Source organism: Ursus arctos, unplaced genomic scaffold, assembly GCF_023065955.2.
Source record: "Ursus arctos isolate Adak ecotype North America unplaced genomic scaffold, UrsArc2.0 scaffold_1, whole genome shotgun sequence".
In the NCBI taxonomy this organism is placed as follows: Eukaryota; Metazoa; Chordata; class Mammalia; order Carnivora; family Ursidae; genus Ursus; species Ursus arctos.
The window spans coordinates 14,843,269-14,864,252 of NW_026622763.1; the positions used below are offsets into that span (position 1 = coordinate 14,843,269).

The following is a 20,984-nucleotide window of genomic DNA, read 5'->3' on the forward strand; positions in this document are numbered from 1 at the left end:
AGAAATTTTAAGCAGCCTCCACACGACGCCAGAAGGCGAGTGGGCCTCCGTTTCACGACCCTCAGATCGTAAGCTGAGCCAAAATCTAGAGTTGTGGCTTAACTAACGGAGCCATCCAGGCACCCGTCAAGTCTTTTTCTGAGGAAATTACTTCATATGCCATTGTGACTTTGTTTTGTCTGTGGGAGGAGGTGAGTGCAGCATCTGTCTACAATATCATCTTGAACCCCATCGTCGCAGAAATCCTGGGCTCTGTGCTGAAAAGGATTGGGATTATGTTTCTTGGGGTGGGGTCCATTATACTCTGTGTATGGGGAAAATCAAAGGAGTCCTTGAAGTGTATCATGTTCAGAATTGTGGACTGAGCCAGTGATAGTTAGCACTCCCTAAATGCTGAATTTATTTCCCTGAATTTTCCAATCTCTTTGCTGTTAGGTTGGACACTGAGAACTGTCCAGAAAAACGTGCTACAGGAAGGTGTGATGGGTATTACTTCAGAGAGATGGCAATTGAAAACTTCTGTTGGGTGTCTCCTTCAGCCTTGAGGTTACAGCGCGGAGACAGGTGTTTCAGATAACAGGTGAGAGTAACACCATATATATGACACCTGCCTGTATATAACATCATGTGAGAAAGCTTTATTTCTTTAACATTTTTTCTTTCATTGTACTAATTAGTGTGTCTTACTGTAATCCATTGGCTTTCAGTAACTCAACTTTATGAAGCTTACAGTTTCCATATATAAAAATTGGGATAGTGATTGTAGTTAATTCCCACAGCCGCTTTAAAGGTGAAATAAATAAATCCGTTAATGAGCTTATCCTTGTGTTACTGAAACTCAAGTTCTGCTTCCTGTCTCTAGAAAAACCATTACTCAAGAGGTGAGTTTTGATTGGAAAGAAATACGAGCTTTACTCAGGAAGTCGAAAGAAATATGAGCTTTACTCAGGAAGCCTGCAGCTTGGGGAGATGGTGGACTCTTATCCAAAGGCCAACTCCAAGCTTTTTGTCTGGCCCAGGGATTTTTAAACGCATTCAGGGCAGTTAATTGGTAAGGGGAGTGCAGTGGTCATAGTATTTCTTGATTCCCTGCAGATTGGATGGTGGCAGCTCCAGACATTGTCCCAGTGCTCAGAAGTTGCGGAAGGGAGTCTGGTCTGTTAGTGCCTGGGGCTTGTGCAAAGGAGTCTGGTCCCTTAGTGCCCAGGGATTCTGTAAGGGTCTGGGTTTTGTTTGGTGATGGGCAGAAGTTCTCTGCTCTTTCTATGAAAGAGTGCATTAAGTACAGATATACAAAGAAAGGTTAGTTAATTATGTGGGCTAAGGTTATTTGCTAAAGTGTAAAGATGGCTAAGTTGCCTGGAGGGGCTGAGGTGTTTTCACTGGGTCCTGGCACAAATAAAGCAATGAGTTAATGTTAGTTATTATTATTATTACGTTTATATTTCCTTAGCAAATTACAAACAAGCTAGAGTATTATATAAATCACACATATAAAACGTGTACATGAATGAAACATTATATTCAATGACATGAAATAATGAGAATTTAGGTTTTGAAAATAATTCAGAATAACTGGGAGATATATTAGAATTTGACAAAGTGAATGAGGATAAACTAAAGAAAATTTCCAAATATTATACAGAGTCCAGATGATGGTAAAAAAATACAATTTCACACACCAAACTTTTTAACTCCTTTTACTAATACCTGTCAGTTTGGGAAAAAAACGAATAAGCAGGCAAATGATATGGTTTCCTGGATTTGGGGAATGAGGAAAGCATACCAAAAGAAAATTGGTAGAACACAATATGACTGGTTTGGGGTCTAAGCTGAGTAAACACTCAACTGAAATCCTAAGGCAGGGGGTGAGCTAGGGCAGTAGGTCATTTTATTTATTATTTTTTATTCTCTGGCAATACTTAATCTTCCCATAGGATATGAATTCTTTCCTTTGGTTAAAACAAAGCTAGCACACCACAAACTGAGAAAATTAACCCAATTTTTTTTTTTTTAATTAATGTCCCTCTTTCAGGGGTTATTTGGATTGAGAAGCAATTGTCAAGAAATGCTAGGACTTTACTACAAAATTCCCTAAATTGATAGTGGAATAGGTAGCTGCATTAATACCCACAGCTATCCAGTGTGATGATGGGCTGCGGAGTCCTTTGACTTGGAAAAAACCAGTACATTCATTATGGGATGATTATTCAAAGGGAGCAGGTCCAAGGGCAAGAGCACAGACCATAAGAGAGCATTACAAATGACTCTGTGAAAATCAAAACATGATTGAACATGCTGATACATTTTAGTGAATGATGACTCCTTTAGCTCTGATGTTTGAACTAAAATACCCATTTATACGTTTGACATGTTAATAAAATTAAGTGTTTTGTTTTGTTTTTAAAGGATCCTAATGTTGTATCAAACAGCACAATACCTGGCACATAGTAGGCACAAAGTATCTTTTAGTTATTACATGATTTGAAGACAACCTTGAAGTTGAAATTTACCATTTATCCTGGGCAAGAGAATTTACAACTTGTTCTCCCCAGAGGCTCAAAATCCAATTACATCATACAGATCATTAAAAGTCACACATGGTGTCCTGAAGGGATAGAGAGTTGGAGTCTAATGACAATTACTCCCATTAAAAGTGCATATGAATGGGGAGGCTGTGTTACCTGTGTTTCCTTTGCTTTTCCTGTTGGAATATGCCTTATGTAATCCATCAATCAGGAGAATTAATGGTGTGACTAGCAATTCAGGCCATACGGAGATAATCAAGGCATCATAAATCGTGTTAGAGCAAATAAAGCCTGAAAAATGGGACTGCTAGCACAGCAATCAAATTTCAAAACTGCCTGCCTGCACTAAAAACTGTGTCGATAATGAAGAGCAAAGGTGAAAAGAGAAAATGTCAGCTAGGGAAAAGTGTAACTCCTCGGAACAGAGGGTGGAACAGATTTTGGGGGTCTTCTGGGAGGAAAAGTGAGACACCTTCAAACAAAGGATCTGTGTAAACACACCCCTCCCCACCTCCCCCATCCTCACTACTTGATGCCTTGAGCTGTCTCTACTGCAAATGTCAGCATTTAGGCTCTTACTGCATTTGGCTTTACCTATCTCTTCAGAGCCATACACTGGGCACCTATCTTACAGCCATTCTCCTTGTTCTTAACATTCTTATTTGTTGCACCTTCACTACGGAGATTGCAATTTCAGATATGTAACTTCCTAGCCTGCCATACCTCTACAGTAGAGGCTTACAACCAAAGCCTGGACTAAAGAATTTGAAAGGAATTTTGCTTAAGACTTCCGGAGAAAGCTACCTTTCCTGATAAAAACAGTCACTCCTTGCCTATCTATCCTGGGATATTGCTGTGAAAGGACATACTGTCTAGGGCAATTGCGGTTATCTTGAAATTAATGAAGGGGCCCAATAATCTGTTAAACTGCCCCCTAGAAGCACCAAACTTTAGCTCTCTTGTGATATGAGTAAATAAAAGTTCTTGTCCTTTAAGCCAGTGCTTCTTAAACTCTACTGTGCATACAAATCACTTGAGGATTTGTTACAATTAAGTTTCTGATTCAGGAGGGCCTGAATCCCTTCTTAGGTAGTGCCTAAGAGTCTGTATTTCTTTTCTTTTTTCTTTCTTTTTTTTTTTTTAAGATTTTATTTATTTATTTGACAGAAAGAGAGAGACAGCCAGCGAGATGGGGAACACAAGCAGGGGGAGTGGGAGAGGAAGAAGCAGGCTCCCAGTGGAGGAGCCTGATGTGGGGTTCGATCCCAGGACTCTGGGATCACGCCCTGAGCTGAAGGCAGCCGCTTAATGACTGAGCCACCCAGGCGCCCCAAGAGTCTATATTTCTAACAAACTCTCAGGTGATGCCCAAACTGCCCACATATTGGGTCACAAGTATTTAAGCCACTTTTAAGTTTGTGTTGAGTTACTTGAAATCAGATGCATACTAAGTGGCAATACTGAATAGTGAGGGACTTAAAAATTTAATCCAACCTAAAGATATGCATGATGAACCTTAAGAATTCACCAGCTGATTATCAAGTGAAGGCTTTGAGGTCATTATGGTCTATGTTCAAATCCTGGTTCTGTCATTTACAAACTGTGTGACCTTCTGGAAAGTTGTTTAACCTCTCTGAATCTTGATTTCATCAGAGAACAATGTCTGTCTCACATGGTTGGTTTGGGCATTTGCTGAGATTATATGAGAAAAAGCCTAGATGTTGAACATATGTGAGTTCCTCTTCTATTGATGATTTTGGACTTCTGTATTGTTAAGCTTCACTCAGGCCAAAGATTACTTAGTTAAAATGGTGCTGAGTCTGATAGAACACAGATTGTGATAATCAGCCTAGAGACTTTCCTTCTACTCAAGCTGCTGTATCAAAAACCTGTGATACTTGTATCAGACTATCTTAAACTTAATTGGAAGTCTGAAAGAAAAATAATCAAAATTGTACTTTGATATGACTTTTTTAAAAAATCTTGTCTGCCTTGTCTTTGATAAGAAAGGGGAGTTTTTAATTTACAGACTCTTTTCCAAAATTGCTGGAATTTTGCCACATGAAATGACTGTTGTTAGCAGATTTGATCAGTGGTAAACAAAACCTATTTCCTATAGTAATAGAAAAGTGGGAGATAATGCACTTCTCCTAAGTCAGATTGCAAATAGGATTGTGGATGCCAGCTATAGCTCTAAGTGTTGCAACATGCTTTCTGGATTTTAATGTTTGAAGACTAGGTGGAGTTTTCGTGTTTACAAGCCTGGGTGCTTTGATCAACATAATGTTTTGAATCCCCCTTGGAATGATTTTGGAATGCTCTTGGCATAATGTCAGAGCAAGGGATTTTACTAATGATATCCTAGGTGTATAGACATTGTCTTCTGGGCAAGGGTTTCCATAGATGGGAATAATTCTTGCATATCTCCAATTGAAAACAAAGTGTATTTTTAATATTGCATAAGTCCCCTTGGCATCAGGGAATCCATGTAGCTTCAAATGCCAGTATAGTGGTACACTAGCCTATCATTTATCTTTTAGTATTATTGCTATCAAACCATTCTCAAAAATATCTGGAACTGTATATTTAAATATTCAGAATGCTTTCTCAGATGAAACCTTTCCTACTTCTATACAGCAGGATGGCTGAGAACAGGGGCTTCTCAGATGGCTAGAGCTAGGTTTTAGGCTATTCATTCATTAGTTATATAAATGTGGGTGTCTTACTCCTCAGACTCCATTTTCTTATCTGTAAAATGGGAATCAAGGCATGTTGAGAAGTTTAATTTGATAATGAAAGTAGAGCACTTAGTACATGGTTGGTGCTTAGTAAGCATCCAGGAAATTTTAGGTAAGAGCTTATTCTAAACTGAAAAGGAAGCACTTCTTTATTCTCATTTTGTTTGTTCATCCTGTAGTTTTCACAGTAGTAAACTCTTGTGGGCAAAATGTTTCCCCAGAAAGTAGGGCCTGATCAATGTGTATTTTATCTAGGAGATATGAGTGAGGAACTGAGCCAAGTGGAATGGGGAAGGGGGGAAACAACAGTGTACAGCTGTGGGCAGCTGAGTCTCATGGGGCTTCTAAGGACCATGCAGAATATCTAAGGAAAGAACATCTGAGCCTGGGTGGCTCAGTCCGTTAAGTGTCTGCCTGCAGCTCAGGTCATGATCCCAGGGTCCTGGGATTGAGTCCCGCATCAGGCTCCTTGCTCAGCAGCGAGCCTGCTTCTCCCTCTCCCTGCTGCTCCCCCTGCTTGTACCCTCTCTCTCTGTCAAATAAATAAAATCTTTAAAAAAAAAAAAAAAGAAAAAAAGAAAAGAAACATGTACTCAAGTGCTCCTGTCTTCCATTAACTGGGTTTCAGTGAGGGTATTAACATCCTCATGTAGATCTGTAATGCGTAAGTGATGAGTGTTGGTTCCAGTAGAGAGCTAGCATTATGTCAGAGAATCCCCAGAACAGAAAGTGAGAGTGCAGCTGAGGGCTCAGGTTTTATTTATACACTGCTTGTTGCTGTATGATGTGAAGATGGTTGAGAGCATTTGGGGAGGGACACAAGAGGTATTCCATACGTGATTCTTTATACAAGCCATGTGCCCTCAATGACCTTTGAAACTTGAGGGCAATTCAGTCCCAGATTCTTCTGTTTCAAAGCCTACTACTTGAGGACAATGCTTAAATAATTCCCTGTATGGTAGAGACCAAAATTCAAGTCACCTCATTTTAGTAGGTATACAACTGGAATGTGCGAGGGGCCCTCTATGGTAATTTTTATACTACACATCCAGTCAGAAAAGACACACTCGCAGGGTGAACTGAGACCCAGGTTTTTGTTTGCTTTTGAGACCCAGGTTTTGAAGAGCATCTACCTTTAGTTCTCAGGACACTCCAGCAGATCGCATGGTCTCCTTAGTTTCTAGCTGATGAATTAGAGACCTCAATGGAGGCAATGGACATTAAAAAAAAAAAAAAAAAAAAAGAAACAACACTTTTATCTTTTAAAATAGTTTCAAAAAGCTATGTGTTTATCTCTATGGATGATTTGATACTGCTTACCTGTTTCATAGAATTTTTTATTTTATCTTGAGTTTTTTAACTTTAAAGGGCAAATCACACTTGAAAAGCTTGCCGCTGGAGTTCTAGGAAACCCTCAGAATGCATAAATTCATGTGAAATAGTTGGATTATAACCAAAGGCAAATGTATAAAGGAGAAAGTTCAGTTACATGATTCCTTTAACAGTTGGTGTCTGTGTCGGTGAGCATTGCCTTTTCTAAAGTAGCGCAATGATTAAAACTCAAAGAATCATGGAGATAAAAAATTTCCACCTTCCTGTTAAACAGTATGTCTTCATTTGAGGTCCATTTAGCCTTTAAGGTGAAAGTGGGTTCCAGACAAATGTCTTTCACATTAGAAACTGTATTAAATTAATTGAAAAATAGATAAACATTGATAATAGTAATAAAACAAGAGAAATGATGAACAGTAAAAGGTAAATACTTTAAAAATGTTGCTCAAATAGACATTCAATAAAACCACATCTTTCAGACAACATAACTATTTGCATCATAAAAATCTGTAGTGGTTGAAATTTAAAATATTGATTAAAAAGCTTCATTTGGACTTCAAATCAGCCTAAAAAGAAATTTCCATCTTAATAAAATAGGCAAAACTTTCCTTTTAAACATTAAAATTATTTTTTCTTTAAAAATGTGTTTACTATTCTTGAAAAGACCTGAAATGGGTCTCAGAAAAGTGAGCCTTTCCCATTTTAAATTGAATCCAGTGGAGCAGTGAAGACACAATTCCAAAGCATACAGAAGAAAAGTTGACTGTCCAAGAAAACAATTTATATGCTTCCAAATACCCAGATTTGGGGGTTGATCCTTCAAGAAAATGGGAGAGTTACTGAGCAGTTCTGTGACATTTTTGAGTTTCCTCTTGGTGTCTTGATGTCATGAGAATCCAGCCTGTCCTGAGGAATTTGAGAGAAACCACAGAAACACAGTATACTGCCTAGGTTTATCTAAACTTCTAAGCTTGATTACAGGCTTTGAGACTTCTTCTGGAAGATCCCTTAAGTCACCAAAGTGATTTTAGTCACCAAATTTAATATTCTCATGACTTAAATTTGACTTCATACAGTCAAGTTTATTTTACACTCTCAGTTACTTACTACTGCAAGTCAATACAGCACAGGAATTAATGCATTTGTGCCTTCAACTCAAATTAAATAGCAAACACTGCTGTTTGTGAACTTTTTGGCCAATGAATAAGAAATATTTCATTTCTAATTCTCACCAGAAGGATTTAAATTAAACAGTAACAGATGAAGTGGGCAGGCACAGAATACTAAATAGGAACTGGCAAATGAAATAATCTAGCTCTTTGCTTTTACAATGAAAATGAGAATTGATTCTGCATTGAGAGAAGTAAAAGGACCAAGTGTTTTAAAAAAAGCTTTCTCCACCAAAAGAGCAAAATAGCACTCAGTGGCATTGCATTGTTAACAAAATTTCTTTATCAGAAACTATAATTTAATATTTAAGTATCTAATTTACATGTGACAAGGTATCATATTCAAAAAAATTAAATTGCAACTAGAAAACTATTAACCACTAAAAACGATACCAAACACAACCCAAACATTTATAGGAAAGCAATAGCTAGAATCTAAATTGGAAAAAATGTTTCATCATTTTTGGCTCGTTAAACAAAGCATCCGTTATAGCCTCTAAAAGAGCATCTCTTCTAATTCATCAGAAGTCTATCCTTTGTAGCATGAATAACATGTAAAGATAGATTTATTGACTGTATATGCACACGTGTGTCTATATATTGTGAGACATACACTCGTGTGTTGATTTAAAGATACTGTATCTACTGATAACTGGCTGAACTTTGGAAGGTGCTGAAATCCATATTTCTACATGACCTTTGACCCGTTTAATAATGTCTTTTTATAAACAGAATTACATAAAATACTCTTTTTTATTAACTGAATATTTTCTTAAGCATAATAATAGACAATGAAGGAATTGCACTTATTATAAAGATACAGTAAGGTGTTAGGTTGCAGCTCAGCCATCAAAGATCAGGGATGTGGTACTAAGTATGCATCATATGCAAAGATGACGGTGGCCACTGAAATTAAAACGAGAGCAACTAGTTACAGAACAAATCTGGGGATAACAGAAGAAAACATGCACTACTCCTACTTTAATGCAAAACTAATTTCTCCCAGGAAACCAACCCTTTGACCTCCTTACACAAAGAAACAGGTTCCGCACCCTTGGCAACACAGTAGACTTGGACATCTGTATTCAAATTCTAGTTCATTGTCTCTGAGTGTGCTGTTCCAGTGTCATCTCCTTAAGCTGCCCTTGAAATTCTGGAGCATGTACAATATTACAGTCTCTTGGTTAGGTTTCATTGAGCCTCAAGATCCCCTTCAGTTCTATATAAATAGGGTCCATTATTCATCTTCTTCCGGTTCCTGTGGTAACACAGGGATTTCTTCCTTTAAACAATCACTGAAGAATCTGAGGATTGTGCTGTAGAGATGATACTTGCTCTTCTCAGATACGTTATGGCCTTCATCTGGGTAGACCTAAGATATTGAGGGGGAGAGAGATTGAAAGTTACCAAGCAGATACTGTCCCTCAGAATCCATTCCTTTAGCCCGAGGGGCAAGGGAACTTTGGAAAGTAATATCTGACCAAAATCTAACCTAATTTTACTCTGGGTTTTTTGTGCTAAACTTTTCTCTCTTTTTTTAAATTATAATCCTATGATAATAATTGAGACAAACTACAGTTTTTTATGTATTTAAATTAGAACTCGTTGGTCAGAAAAAGTAGAGCTTTCTATGTTCCTGTTGGCCAGGGCAGCATTAACATTCCCCTTAATTTGACTAAATTTGAGATCCTTTTCTTCCTGACTCTAGGGCCTTGACCTTCCTTTTCTTAGAGCTATTTTAGAAAACTTAGAATTGTAAATTCTCTGCCCCTTTGTATGTAAATCTTCCAGGCTTGCCAGTTCTACAATTTAGGAAATGTCTTTCTCAAGGACCTAAAAACCATCTCTCTCAGATGAAAATATTGAAGGAGAGAGCAGCCCTCTCTCTCTGTGGGAGGGTAGAACCCTTGCTCCAAGTTGTAAAACTACCTCCTGTCATAAACAGAAAGTTTACTTTTCCATTTGGTAAGGTGAACTGCCCAAAGTAGATGGCCGATGATTCCCTCTGCCCCAGTTTCTATAAATTCCCCAACCCTATGTTTTGACAGAGTTTAGTTTCTCTCCCCTATTACAGAAGTCTTAAATAAAGCCTGCCTTGTCTGTTTAACCTTGTCCGGTATAATTTTTAATTTGACAGTGTCCCCTCTAATATAAATGATATGAATAATTTTTCTAAAATTACAAATATAGATACTTGTCCATCAATGGATATGAAGTTTTTATTTATTCAATTTTTTTCTAATTTTTATTTTTTACTATTAAGATGACATAGCTTTTACTTATTTTTTATTTTTAATTAGTTTTCAAAGTTTTTATTTTAATTCCAATTAACATACAGTGTATATTAGTTTCAGATATACATCACCATAATTGAACAGTTCCATACAAAAAATATGGAACACTTCAGAAATTTGCGTGTCATCCTTGTGCAGGGGCTGTGCTAATCTGTTTCGTTCCAATTTTAGTATATGTGCTGCCAAAGTGAGCACCTGGGGGTAAAGTTTTTAAACGGTACCTCAATGATCTACATAAAGCCCTCTACTCCTTCCCATTATTTGTGGCATGATCTTATCTATTTATCTCTACATCTTCTTCCTTCATCATCCTAACTCTGGTACCTGTGCTTCTGGATATGTTGAACTACTTTTGGTTCTTTCAAATGCTGAGAACTTAAAATTGCTTTTTTTTTTTTTTTCTCCCTTCTGTGACTCCTCCCTCAGACTGAAAATCCTCAACGTTGTAAAGTCTGTCTTACTCCCCTAGCATAGTGACCACTATAAAGTAAGGCTTTGGTACTATTCCCTACATGTGGTTGAATGCACAGATGTAAATGTTTTGTTTGCTCCTTTTTTCTTAGTATCTCCTCAAACCACTTTTTCCCTACCTTTTCTGATAAAGATGATAGAAAATGAGGGAAAAAACAAAGGAACTAGAAGGGAAATAGAACACGCCTCTTTGAAAACAATTCATTATTATTGATAGAAATAAAAGTCTGAGAAGAAAAAGACATTCTTGAAAATTTTTGCAGTTCACATAAAGCGTGAGCTGATCTACCTTCTCAGCATGATTAGGAAGAAAACTCACAATCTTTGGTACCTAAAAATCACAGTTAAAATAATAGTGTGGGGGATGGAGTAGTACAGAAACTGTGTTCTATATCTCACAACTGAAAAACCAAGGTAGGAAAACAGTCTCGTGAAAAAGTGACTTACCTGCATAGTATAATTCACTCCAGCTTTTATTAGGTGTTTGATTAATTCTGCTGAATGCTGGAAATGGACTTTTGCTGTAAGAAATTAAATTCTATTATTTGATGGAAATGCATTTATTAGAATTGAACTTTTTATATCATTTTTTCAAAGATATTAAATATTATACTTTACATACATTGCACATTTGAAAGACTGATACCTGGGCAGGGGTGCCTCGGTGGTTCAGTCAGTTAAGCGTCTGCCTTCAGCTCAGGTTGTGATCCCAGGGTCCTGGTATTAAGTCCTGCATCAGGCTCCCTGCTCAGTGAAGAGTCTGCTTCTCCCTCTACATCTGTCTCTTCTCCCACTCATGCTCTCGCTCTCTCACTCAGTCTTACTCAAATAAATAAATAAAATCTTTAAAAAAATAATAAAAGGCTGACACCTGGAATTAACTGGAAAATCAGTAAGATACAATGCTGATAAAACTTAAAGGTTTATAAAAAATACATTACAAAAAATAAACTGAAACAGAAGTTACTATTAAGGCTCTACTTATTGTACAGGATAGTATTTAAGTTTACTTTACCATTTATTATTTCTAGTTGTCCACATATTTTATATAGTTATAACAATTTTAATTCAGTGAATGCCTATCCCCATAGTAATACAGCAAACCATCTTTCTGAGGATTACTGGGGCCCAGTCTCCGTTAGATACTGACATTCTGTTTTATTTTAAATGAGAAAAAAACTGTACCATCTTGAGAAATTAGAGTCTACATCTCATTATTGAAGAGCTTAATATTTAGTGTGGATCATACTGGTTTCTCCTGTTTCCTTCCAGCTTCCCCCTCTGCCTGAACTCTGCCTGAAAATTCTGAAATGTTGGCTGAATCACTCAAATCTGTTTGTACAGCACTTCGCTCATCTACTGCCTGGCTATTTATTCCTATACTTCATGCATCTTCAAATTTCTATAAATAACTTTTTAAAAAGATTTTATTTATTTATTTGAGAGAGAGCAAGCACAAGCGAGGGGAGAGGCAGGAGAAGAAGCAGACAGCGGGAGCCCATACTGGGCTGGATCCCAGAACCCCGAAATCATGACCTGAGCTGAAGTCAGACGGTTAACTGAGCCACCCAGTGCCCTGTAAATAACTTTTAAGCTAACCTTTTTAAAGTGTCTTTGTCAAACTAGGTCAGTCTTAATAGTTGAAGCTGTTTCGTTGCTCTAATGCTATGATACTGGTTAATCCTACCACACAGCAGACAGCAAAAGAATCCAAAGATCATTTAAATCTTTTTAAAATCTACCCAAGATCCTTTCAGCATCTTCCTATTGTACTACATGGGAGTATTACCATGTTACTTCTAAATAAATTTGCAAATTGCTCAGTAAATGTAAGTTATGAGAAATGCTGATAAGTTGGAACAATGACTAAGGTAAAATCACCTCTTATATTGCTCATGTGTTATCAGAAAAAAAAATTTGAAAAGGACTCCATCATTGCATGGATGGAGCTGAAAAGATAAATGTACAAAAGTATAGTTGGATTTTTTTCTGTTTAGTTTCTGATGTGAAGCCTGTTGATATTTGTCATTTGTCTACTTCCTAAAACAGGAACATTAAAGGTCTAATTGTCTTAGTGAACTAATTTGCTGGTAGTTTTTGAGGATGATATTAATAATGATAGTATTATAATGTCATTGAGCACCTATAATCCACCAGGCCCATATGAGGTGTGTGTATGTGTGCGCATGTGTTTATGTGTGTTTGCGCTTTTCCTTTGAAGTGACCAGTGCTGAACCTTTGCTTGCATTTTATCAGTGGGTGAAGAACTAGATCCACGCCTAAGTGAGGTAGGAAGAACATGATTTACCTTAATAGCTGCAACATATTGACAGGGACATTTGAATAGCACTAATATATTCTAGTCTAGGGTAATGGCCAGACGTGAAATAATTTAACCTCAAATATAATTTATTCTCACACTTGATGCTTCAGGGCACAATGAAAAAGCCTTCATACCAGATTCCAACCCCCCTTCTGTGAATTAGTGGTTGTGTTACTTTTGGCAAGTTATATAAATTCCATAATTTTTATTTTCCCAATCAGTTAAACAAGATAATAGCACCTGCTGCACAATATTTTTGTGAAAAAGAGATAGGATAACATTAAAAGCTTTTGGCACATTTTCTGAAATATACTCAGTACATAATTTCTGCTTTTTGTTACTATTAATATATGTGTAAGATCTTAATACCTTAGAATAAAGTTCTAATGTCCATCAACATGTTTGTACGCTTTTACATATGTTTCATCCAACACAGGTATGGCATCATCTCAGTTCTATTTTTTAAAATTTTATAGTAGTTGTAGATTTTCAAAGAAGTTGCAAAGACAGTACAGAGAGTTCATGTATATCCCTTACCAAGTTCCCCCTATTTTTCACATCTCACATTATTATGGTCCATTTGTTACAACGAAGAAACATCTAGATAACATGACGCCTTAACCTCTTACGATCTACGAGGAATTTTCGAACTTGTTTTTGATGACCTTAACAATTCCAAGTTGTATGGGTTAGAATTTTCCTCATTTGGGTTTGTCTGATGTTTTTCTCATGGGTAGAATGAGGTTATGGGTTTTGGGGACAAGACCATAGAGAGAGAGCACCATTCTCTTAAAGTGATGTCAAAGGTACATACCATCAACATGACTTGTAACTGTTCATGTTAACCTTGATCACCTGGCTGAGATGGTATTTATGAAGTTTCTCCATTGTAAAGTTATTCTTCCCTTTTCCATACAGCAGTCTTTAGAAGCAAATCACTAAGTGCAACCCATTCTGATAGGGGAAGAAGAAAGCTAAGCTTTGCCTCCTTGAGGGTGTGTACCTACATAAATTTGGAATTGTACTTAAGGGAGATTTTTGTCTCTTCTCTCCCATTTACCTATTTATTCAAACACACACACATACAATATATAAATACACACTGGATATATATTCTATATATATGTGTGTGTGTACATAAGTACTGATCTAAATTCTAATCAACCTGGCATGCTGTAAAGTTAAAGAGCTGATATCATCTTTGCTGTAAGACCTTTTTAGTGATATTCTCTGTAATATGGGGTAAAACTACTGAGGCAGGACAGGATGGATCAACAAAAATAAGTTCAGATATTAGGAAATACTGACTCAAGGCTTTGACTCTATGCTTATTAGACAGATAGCCTTGGTTAAATCAGTTTCCTCCTTGAAATTGATTTTTCTCGTCTGTGAATGGGGCTATAAATACTCAGCCCTCTGTTGTAAAGTACCACATAAATATAAATTCAAATATAAATATATATATTCTTTAACCCCTAAACACTTCAAAGTGAATATAAAATTATATATATTACTAGTAATATCAATCACATCCATCTCTAATGTTTAAAGTGGTGAAAAAAGGAGATGTGATATAAACATGCATTTTAAAAAGTTTTTGTTTTAACTGTGAGTGACTGTATCAGAATTCTATGTGCTGGCACTTTTTGCTATCCTGTTGTTTTCTCAGTTACTTTCGATTTGAAGTGTGCTGAATAACACCACAGTGGTAGTCACTAGCCATATGTGGGTATTCAAATTTTAATTAATTAGAAATAAACAATTTAAAATTCAGTTCCTGATTATATTAAACACATTTCAAGTACTCAAGAGTCATATTGGCTGGTGGCTACTGTGTTCTACAGCGCAAATACAGAACATTTCCATCATCCCAGAAAGTTTTATTGGACGGAGTTGCCATCGAGGCTCCCAGCTTCTTTCCTCTTGGTTCTGACATCCTTCTTCTTACTTCCTATCATACATTGGATTCTTTGTGCCACTATCCTCTGCTATCTTCTTCAAAAAGTTTATGGGGCCCCTTGTAAGCAAGTTCTTAGACGTACCCCTTTGTTCAAGGTCAAACCCGTCAAACAGTCGTAGCAACTACAATACTTACTGTCAGCAGTCCCATGAATTATTAATATATTTTCTTCTTTTAAGCCATGAATATTATGTAGCACACTGGATGCCTATAAAGGAAAGCACAAATATCTGTGTATATATAGATCTACCTATATTTGCAATTTGATTCAGTTTTTAGAACAAATATGCTCTTCTTTCTTCATTATTTTAAATTTGTTACCTGGTAAGTGCTTTCTTCCCGAGATGGCATACCAAGGTATCTTTCAGAGAATGCTGAGGCTGTGACCCAAGAAAACAGAAATTTAAGAATAAACTAGAAACCTTATGACTAACATATTTCATTATTTAATTTCTACATTTCATGTTTAATTGTCATGCTCCAGTAAAACTGATTGAATGAGGAAGCGATAAACAGCTGAAAACATCTCTGATAGCACATGATAAATGAGCCCAATAGAGCTCTTCTGCATTGGGATTTTCTTTTTTTTACAAATCAATACGTTATATTAAGTCAATCTGTAGGAAGTACTCACCATACAACTTCAAGTCTGTGATGGGTGCAATCACTGATCCACATTTAAAAAGCTTTTCATCTGATTTTAATATCATTGATGCAATATAGCCACCATACCCCTGGCAAAATTAAAAATATATATATATTATGTATATAGAGGGGGGGGAGGGTATGTTTGTATCAATTATCCCTGGAGATATTTTTAGCTTTTGATCACTGTTTGGTAATATACATAACAGAATGTCTTATAATGTCCCAGACCTGAGAAAAGAATACACTAAGATCACTTTGTACAGATGAAAATCTTGAAACGAATTTAAATTTTTATATAACAAGCTATTTTAATAACTTTAGGTAAAATATAAAATTATATATCAACATTGTCCAATGTTTGCTCTGTGATTTCATGTGGTATATCTGGGAATAACTCCAAATAATTAAAAGCTAGGGAAAATAGCACTTATTAAATCATATATCATTTTCAGCAAATCACACATATATATTTAGTGAAATATTTAATAATTACAGTTATGTAGAATTAGGAAAGGAGAATTAAATATTTAAAATCTATTATCGCAAATATAGATTCTGCTTTGTTCCACACACCTAAATATTTGAAGGAAGTGAGGATGATAAATAATGTTGCTAGTTGCATGAATTGGATTATTGTTTAAATTTAATTTTAGGGGCGTCTGGGTGGCTCAGCTGTTAACGGTCTGCCTTCAGCTCATGTCATGATCTCAGGGTCCTGCGTTGGGCTCCCTGCTCAGCGGGAAGCCTGCTTATCCCTCTCATACTCCGCCTGCTTGTGTTCCCTCTCTCACTGTCTGTCAATTTTACTTTAAATATCTAAATTCATCTTGCAGCGCTTTTGAACCAATTAATTATAAATTCTTAAAAAATATATTAAGATGTCCAGTTTTCTTTTATAACCAGAATTCCAGAGGAGATTTTAACAATTTAGTAGATTTGGGCTAAGGCAGTGACCTACTGAGTTACATATTCATCTTAGAAATTAATTTTTAGCCATGCTCTGGGCAGTGTTCTTCATCTTGCTGGACATCAGAGTACCCTGGGAGGTATTAAAAAAAAAAAAATGAAGATCTAGGCCTTAGCCTCAGCAATTCTGATGCAGTTGGTTCACGATGAGGTCTACTTTTGAAAGATTACCAGATGATATTAGTATGGTCCAATGCAATAGGAATCTGTTAATCTCACTAAATTCTTGAGATGAGAAATACAGAATTTCATTTATGCTTATATGGAACATTATTTAAAAAGTGGGATGATTGACATCAAAGTCCCAATTGCAAACATTACTCAAGTGTCTTAAGGAACCTATGTGAAGAGTAGCAGAATATGGCACTTTGGCCTATTGATTATTTTGAGCTGCAGACACCTGGAAAAGAGCAAATGCAGGGAAAGGCTTTCTCTGAACTCCCTTATCTGCCTAAAGACAGATCCTCCAAAAGGAACTCAGTTGTCATAGATACCTTCCCTGGGAATTTCATCAACCTAGAAGATTGATTCTTGTCACTAGAAGTCCACAACATACCTAGAGAGACTGTCATAAACTGTCACCCTTCCCATCTATTCTTCCATTCATCTTTCCTAACAATCATTCACTCTCCTAAAAGGCCTGCATCCCACTCTCCTTTTCCTTTTAAGGTGGTATTTAAGCCTGAATTCTATGCCCTCCTCAGAGAGTTACTCACTTTTCCTTGGGTATGTCTCATGTATGTATGTCAATAAACTTCTCTTTGTTTTTCTCTTGTGACTCTCTTTTATTACAGGGGTCTCAGACAAGAGCTCAGAAGGGTAGAGGGAAGATTATTTTTCTTCCTTTGCATATGTTAATTTAGTGCTGAAATATTTAGCTAGTATCCAGAAGCTTGAGTGAATCTTCTTCACCAATTGGTAAATGAGGGAAATAAAATTATCCTTTACAGAGATAAACCACCACAGTGTCTTTACTCATTCTTTTTGAAAGATACAAAAATATCCTTAGGTCAGCAAAATTCAGAAGCATTAGCCTTAAAAGTGTTAGGGCATCTAAAGAAAGAAGTGAAGGGGAAGATAATAATTTCCCTCTCCCCTTCTGAGTTCTTGGCTGAGATGCCTTGTAATAAAAGATTATCAAGAGAAAAAAAGTTTATTAACATGAATACCTCACATACACATGGGAGATACCCAGTGAAACTGAATAACTCCTTGAGGTGGCTCAAGCCAGCACCTCAAATACCATCTTTAGCCAAAGACAAAAGAAAGATGTTGGAGGGAGCTCAGTTATGGGAGGTTACAAGGAAAAGAACTATAATCAAGGTTAAGCTTTGTTAGGCAGATTTAAGTCCAATTTGGAGTTAGTGCCTTCTCCATTATTAAAAGTTCTTATGATTTAGAGTCAACCTTCTTATCCTGGTACAAGGAGGGAGACACAAATGGAGATTTCTTTTATAAATACAAACATCTCTTACAAAAGAGTAATTTCTGTTCTGTTTCCAAAGCTTCTTCTGTGTCTGCTGTTTCTTAATCAGCTCAAAATAATCCTTATGCCAAAGAGGCATATTCTGGGATGGCATATTCTACTCCTCTTCAGAAGTATGCAGGGGTGGATGAGTTCTGCAAAGTAAGTAAATAGCTATTATAGAACGAAAGTGTAGAGCCCCTAAAAGTTCTGTCCTTAAAGGGAACTTTTCCAGTGTATTGTTTCTAGTTCTTGGACGTGGAGGTAAGACCAAGGTGTTACAGCCAAGAAGTTTCAAGTATTTCCCATGGGGCAATAGTGTTCCCACAGTGAAAAATGCACATCTCAGTTGTTAACTTTTCTGGTTCTAATTCCACAATGGAATTAGAGCAGACTTTCAGTTGATTATGATTTGGTGGTTTATATAACCTGACTACTTTGAGAGAATAGCTGAATATTCCAATCCACAGAACAACTATACATTGCAACTTAATAATATAAATTAATAAGTTGGTATTATGTTTTTTATCTCTGTTTCACATAAATCTCAGTCTGATTATCTCCAGGAACTAAGTAGAATGGTGTCTTCCAAAGGAGGGGCCGATTCTAGAACAATGCTTGAAAGTTCATTCAGATCACTTGGAGATCTTGTTAAAATGCATATTGTGCTAATTCAGTAGATCTGGGGTGGGGCCCAATATTTTGCATTTTTAACAAACTCCCAGGGAATGCCTAGGCTCTTATTCCACATTTTGAATAGTAAGTTCTTACGGTATAATAATATAACAAATAGACCTACCCACACATCTCCCTAGCTTCAACCAGCATTCCCTAGACCAGTGGAGGTTTAAACATATGTATCAACGCTCTCAAAAATAATTTAGTCTGTGGAGAATGGGCTGTGGAGCTTTCCATATGATTTAAAAATGAAACTAGGGTTATAAATCATTGCTGCTACACAAAGTTGCATTTTACTATTTTTATATGAAAATTTGAGATTAATGAAGCTAAATACTCTTTAAGACTTAATGATAGTGAAAGCTGTTGAATAAAATTCTCTCTATAGCATTCAAAAACCTAATCCAAAATGCTGCCTTAATTTGATATATTTCAGCAAAATGACTTCTATTTTTAAAAGAAAATCAACACTGGGAGGCATTAGAATAAATTAAATGTTAATTGTCCACCTTCCTCTGTACCATTTTATATTTACTCACTGAATGCAAGAGTAGATCATGAAAGAGTTCTCAGAAAATATATCCCAGACAAAGGTAGGAATCAGATGTAAATTCTAGGTAGACAGAAGATGGTGATTTTAATTTTCAAAACAACTCCTGTCAATCAGAAAGATGCCAGAAACTGTGGGTCATCATATTGACTTAGTCAGTTGGAGGATGTTTTTTATTTGATATAGATCAGAAATAGCTAATGGTATAGGCTGTTCTGTTCAGTTCTGTCATTTTATTGGTTTCTAGTGATCACATTTTTCTACTCACTGTTATGTCCTTTCCATTTGCATAGCATTTTAGCATTACTTATACAATTTTAACAAATTTATCTTTTAACATTTTTTTTATTCAGTGGACTTAAAGTATAGAAATGTTTCCTGAGAATATTTTATCTTAAAAAAGTTATATTATACCCATGATTGAAGAAACAGAATCCCATAGATAGATGGACTTAGAGGAGCCAGGGTGGGGTCTGTAATAATCATTAAGTGACTTCTTTGAGTACTCCAAGAGTTAATGAATACAGTCAAAAAGAAATACTGACAGAACTGAAAAAAAGGTTTTTCCTAGCCTTAGTTAAGATTCTTTGTGAACCACATCACTCATGGCACACAATGATTTGAAATAAAAATACGCTACATATGTTATGAGTAACATGATTTATTGCTTTGTATTATTTTACATTAAATCTTTTTAATTTGTTTAATGTGATCACATACATTTTATCACAATTCTTACAATCCTGTCTTGTGTTCTTATTATGTATATTAAAAGCTTCAAACCTTAGAAGTGACTGCCACCAACAAGCCCCATCTCAATTGAGAAGATATAAAACTATAGGTAATAATTACCTCCCTAAGTCAAGTTTTTAAAAAATATTAGAGAGAGAGAACATGAGAGAGAGAGAGCACAAGCAGGGTGGAGGGGTAGAGGGAGAGGAAGAAGCAGGCTCCCCACTGAGCAGGGAGCCTGATGCAGGACTCAGTCCCAGGAGCCTGGAAACATGACCTGAGCTGAAAGCAGACGCTTAACCGAATGAGACACCCAGGCGCCCCTTAAGTCAAGTTTTAACAAGCTTCCATATTAATGCATATGTTTGTACTTTTTTTTTTTTTAAACCTTCCTCAGATATCCATGTTTCTTGCCTTCTCAAATTCCCTTGTCCTAGGTCAAACATGATTTCTTAGTCAAATCTTTCCTGTCTTCCAAATGGAAGTTGCTATCTCTTCCTTAATCTTGGGCCCCCGATTTGCCTCTCTGCTTAATTTTCCTTAATTTTCTATCACTGACATTTTATATACTTTACTGATTTTTTAAATTTGTTTCTTTCCTCACTAAACTAAAAATTCAAAAAACGTATGTTTGTGTGTATGTTTATGTGTGTGTATGTGTGATTGCTATATGTCCAGCACTTTGAAAAGTAGTAGGCACACAGTAGACATTTGATAAATGTTTGTGAAATTAATTAATTTTATTCCCCATTGATGTTAGCCTGTTAATCATAGCAGTATCAGTTCTACATAGATGTTTATAGGTTTTGAATTTTGCCACCTAGTTTCAATTCATGTAATTAGGTTTTTTTTGTAATAAAAGTTAGAAAATTTTCTAGTTTTCTTAACTTTAACACTTAGATATAATTACTTGAGAGAATGAACATTAGAATTATTATATATTATGTGAGGTTAGGTTAGCTTCTGGGGATAACGATAGGAAGTTTAAAAAAAAAAAGAAGTACTACCTATCAGTACTGGTGGGAAGTACCTAAGGGAGTAATGCAAAGGGATTTTATAACTCAAATGAAAGGAAGAATGCTGAAAATTAATAAGCCAGGCATTTTAGTCAAAAATTTAAGAACAAAATG

General features: G+C 36.1%; 1 protein-coding gene and 1 non-coding gene across 2 annotated transcripts in view; both read right to left on the minus strand.

Annotated features, from left to right (window-relative positions):
• Positions 1-8,559: 8,559 nt before the first annotated feature.
• Positions 8,560-20,984, minus strand: part of DPP10 (dipeptidyl peptidase like 10) — a 143,149-nt gene continuing 130,724 nt past the window's right edge. Inside the window, exons 16-20 of the mRNA XM_026510117.4 lie at positions 15,450-15,549; positions 15,137-15,195; positions 14,951-15,023; positions 10,980-11,053; positions 8,560-9,139 (exon numbers count right to left, since the gene is read on the minus strand). Of these exons, the coding sequence (XP_026365902.2) occupies positions 9,005-9,139; positions 10,980-11,053; positions 14,951-15,023; positions 15,137-15,195; positions 15,450-15,549 (441 nt within the window). The 3' untranslated portion in view covers positions 8,560-9,004. The remainder of the gene's footprint in view (positions 9,140-10,979; positions 11,054-14,950; positions 15,024-15,136; positions 15,196-15,449; positions 15,550-20,984) is intronic.
• Positions 10,155-10,256, minus strand: LOC113263508 (U6 spliceosomal RNA). Its single transcript, XR_003319231.1, has one exon. It is a non-coding gene; the product is annotated as a U6 spliceosomal RNA (small nuclear RNA).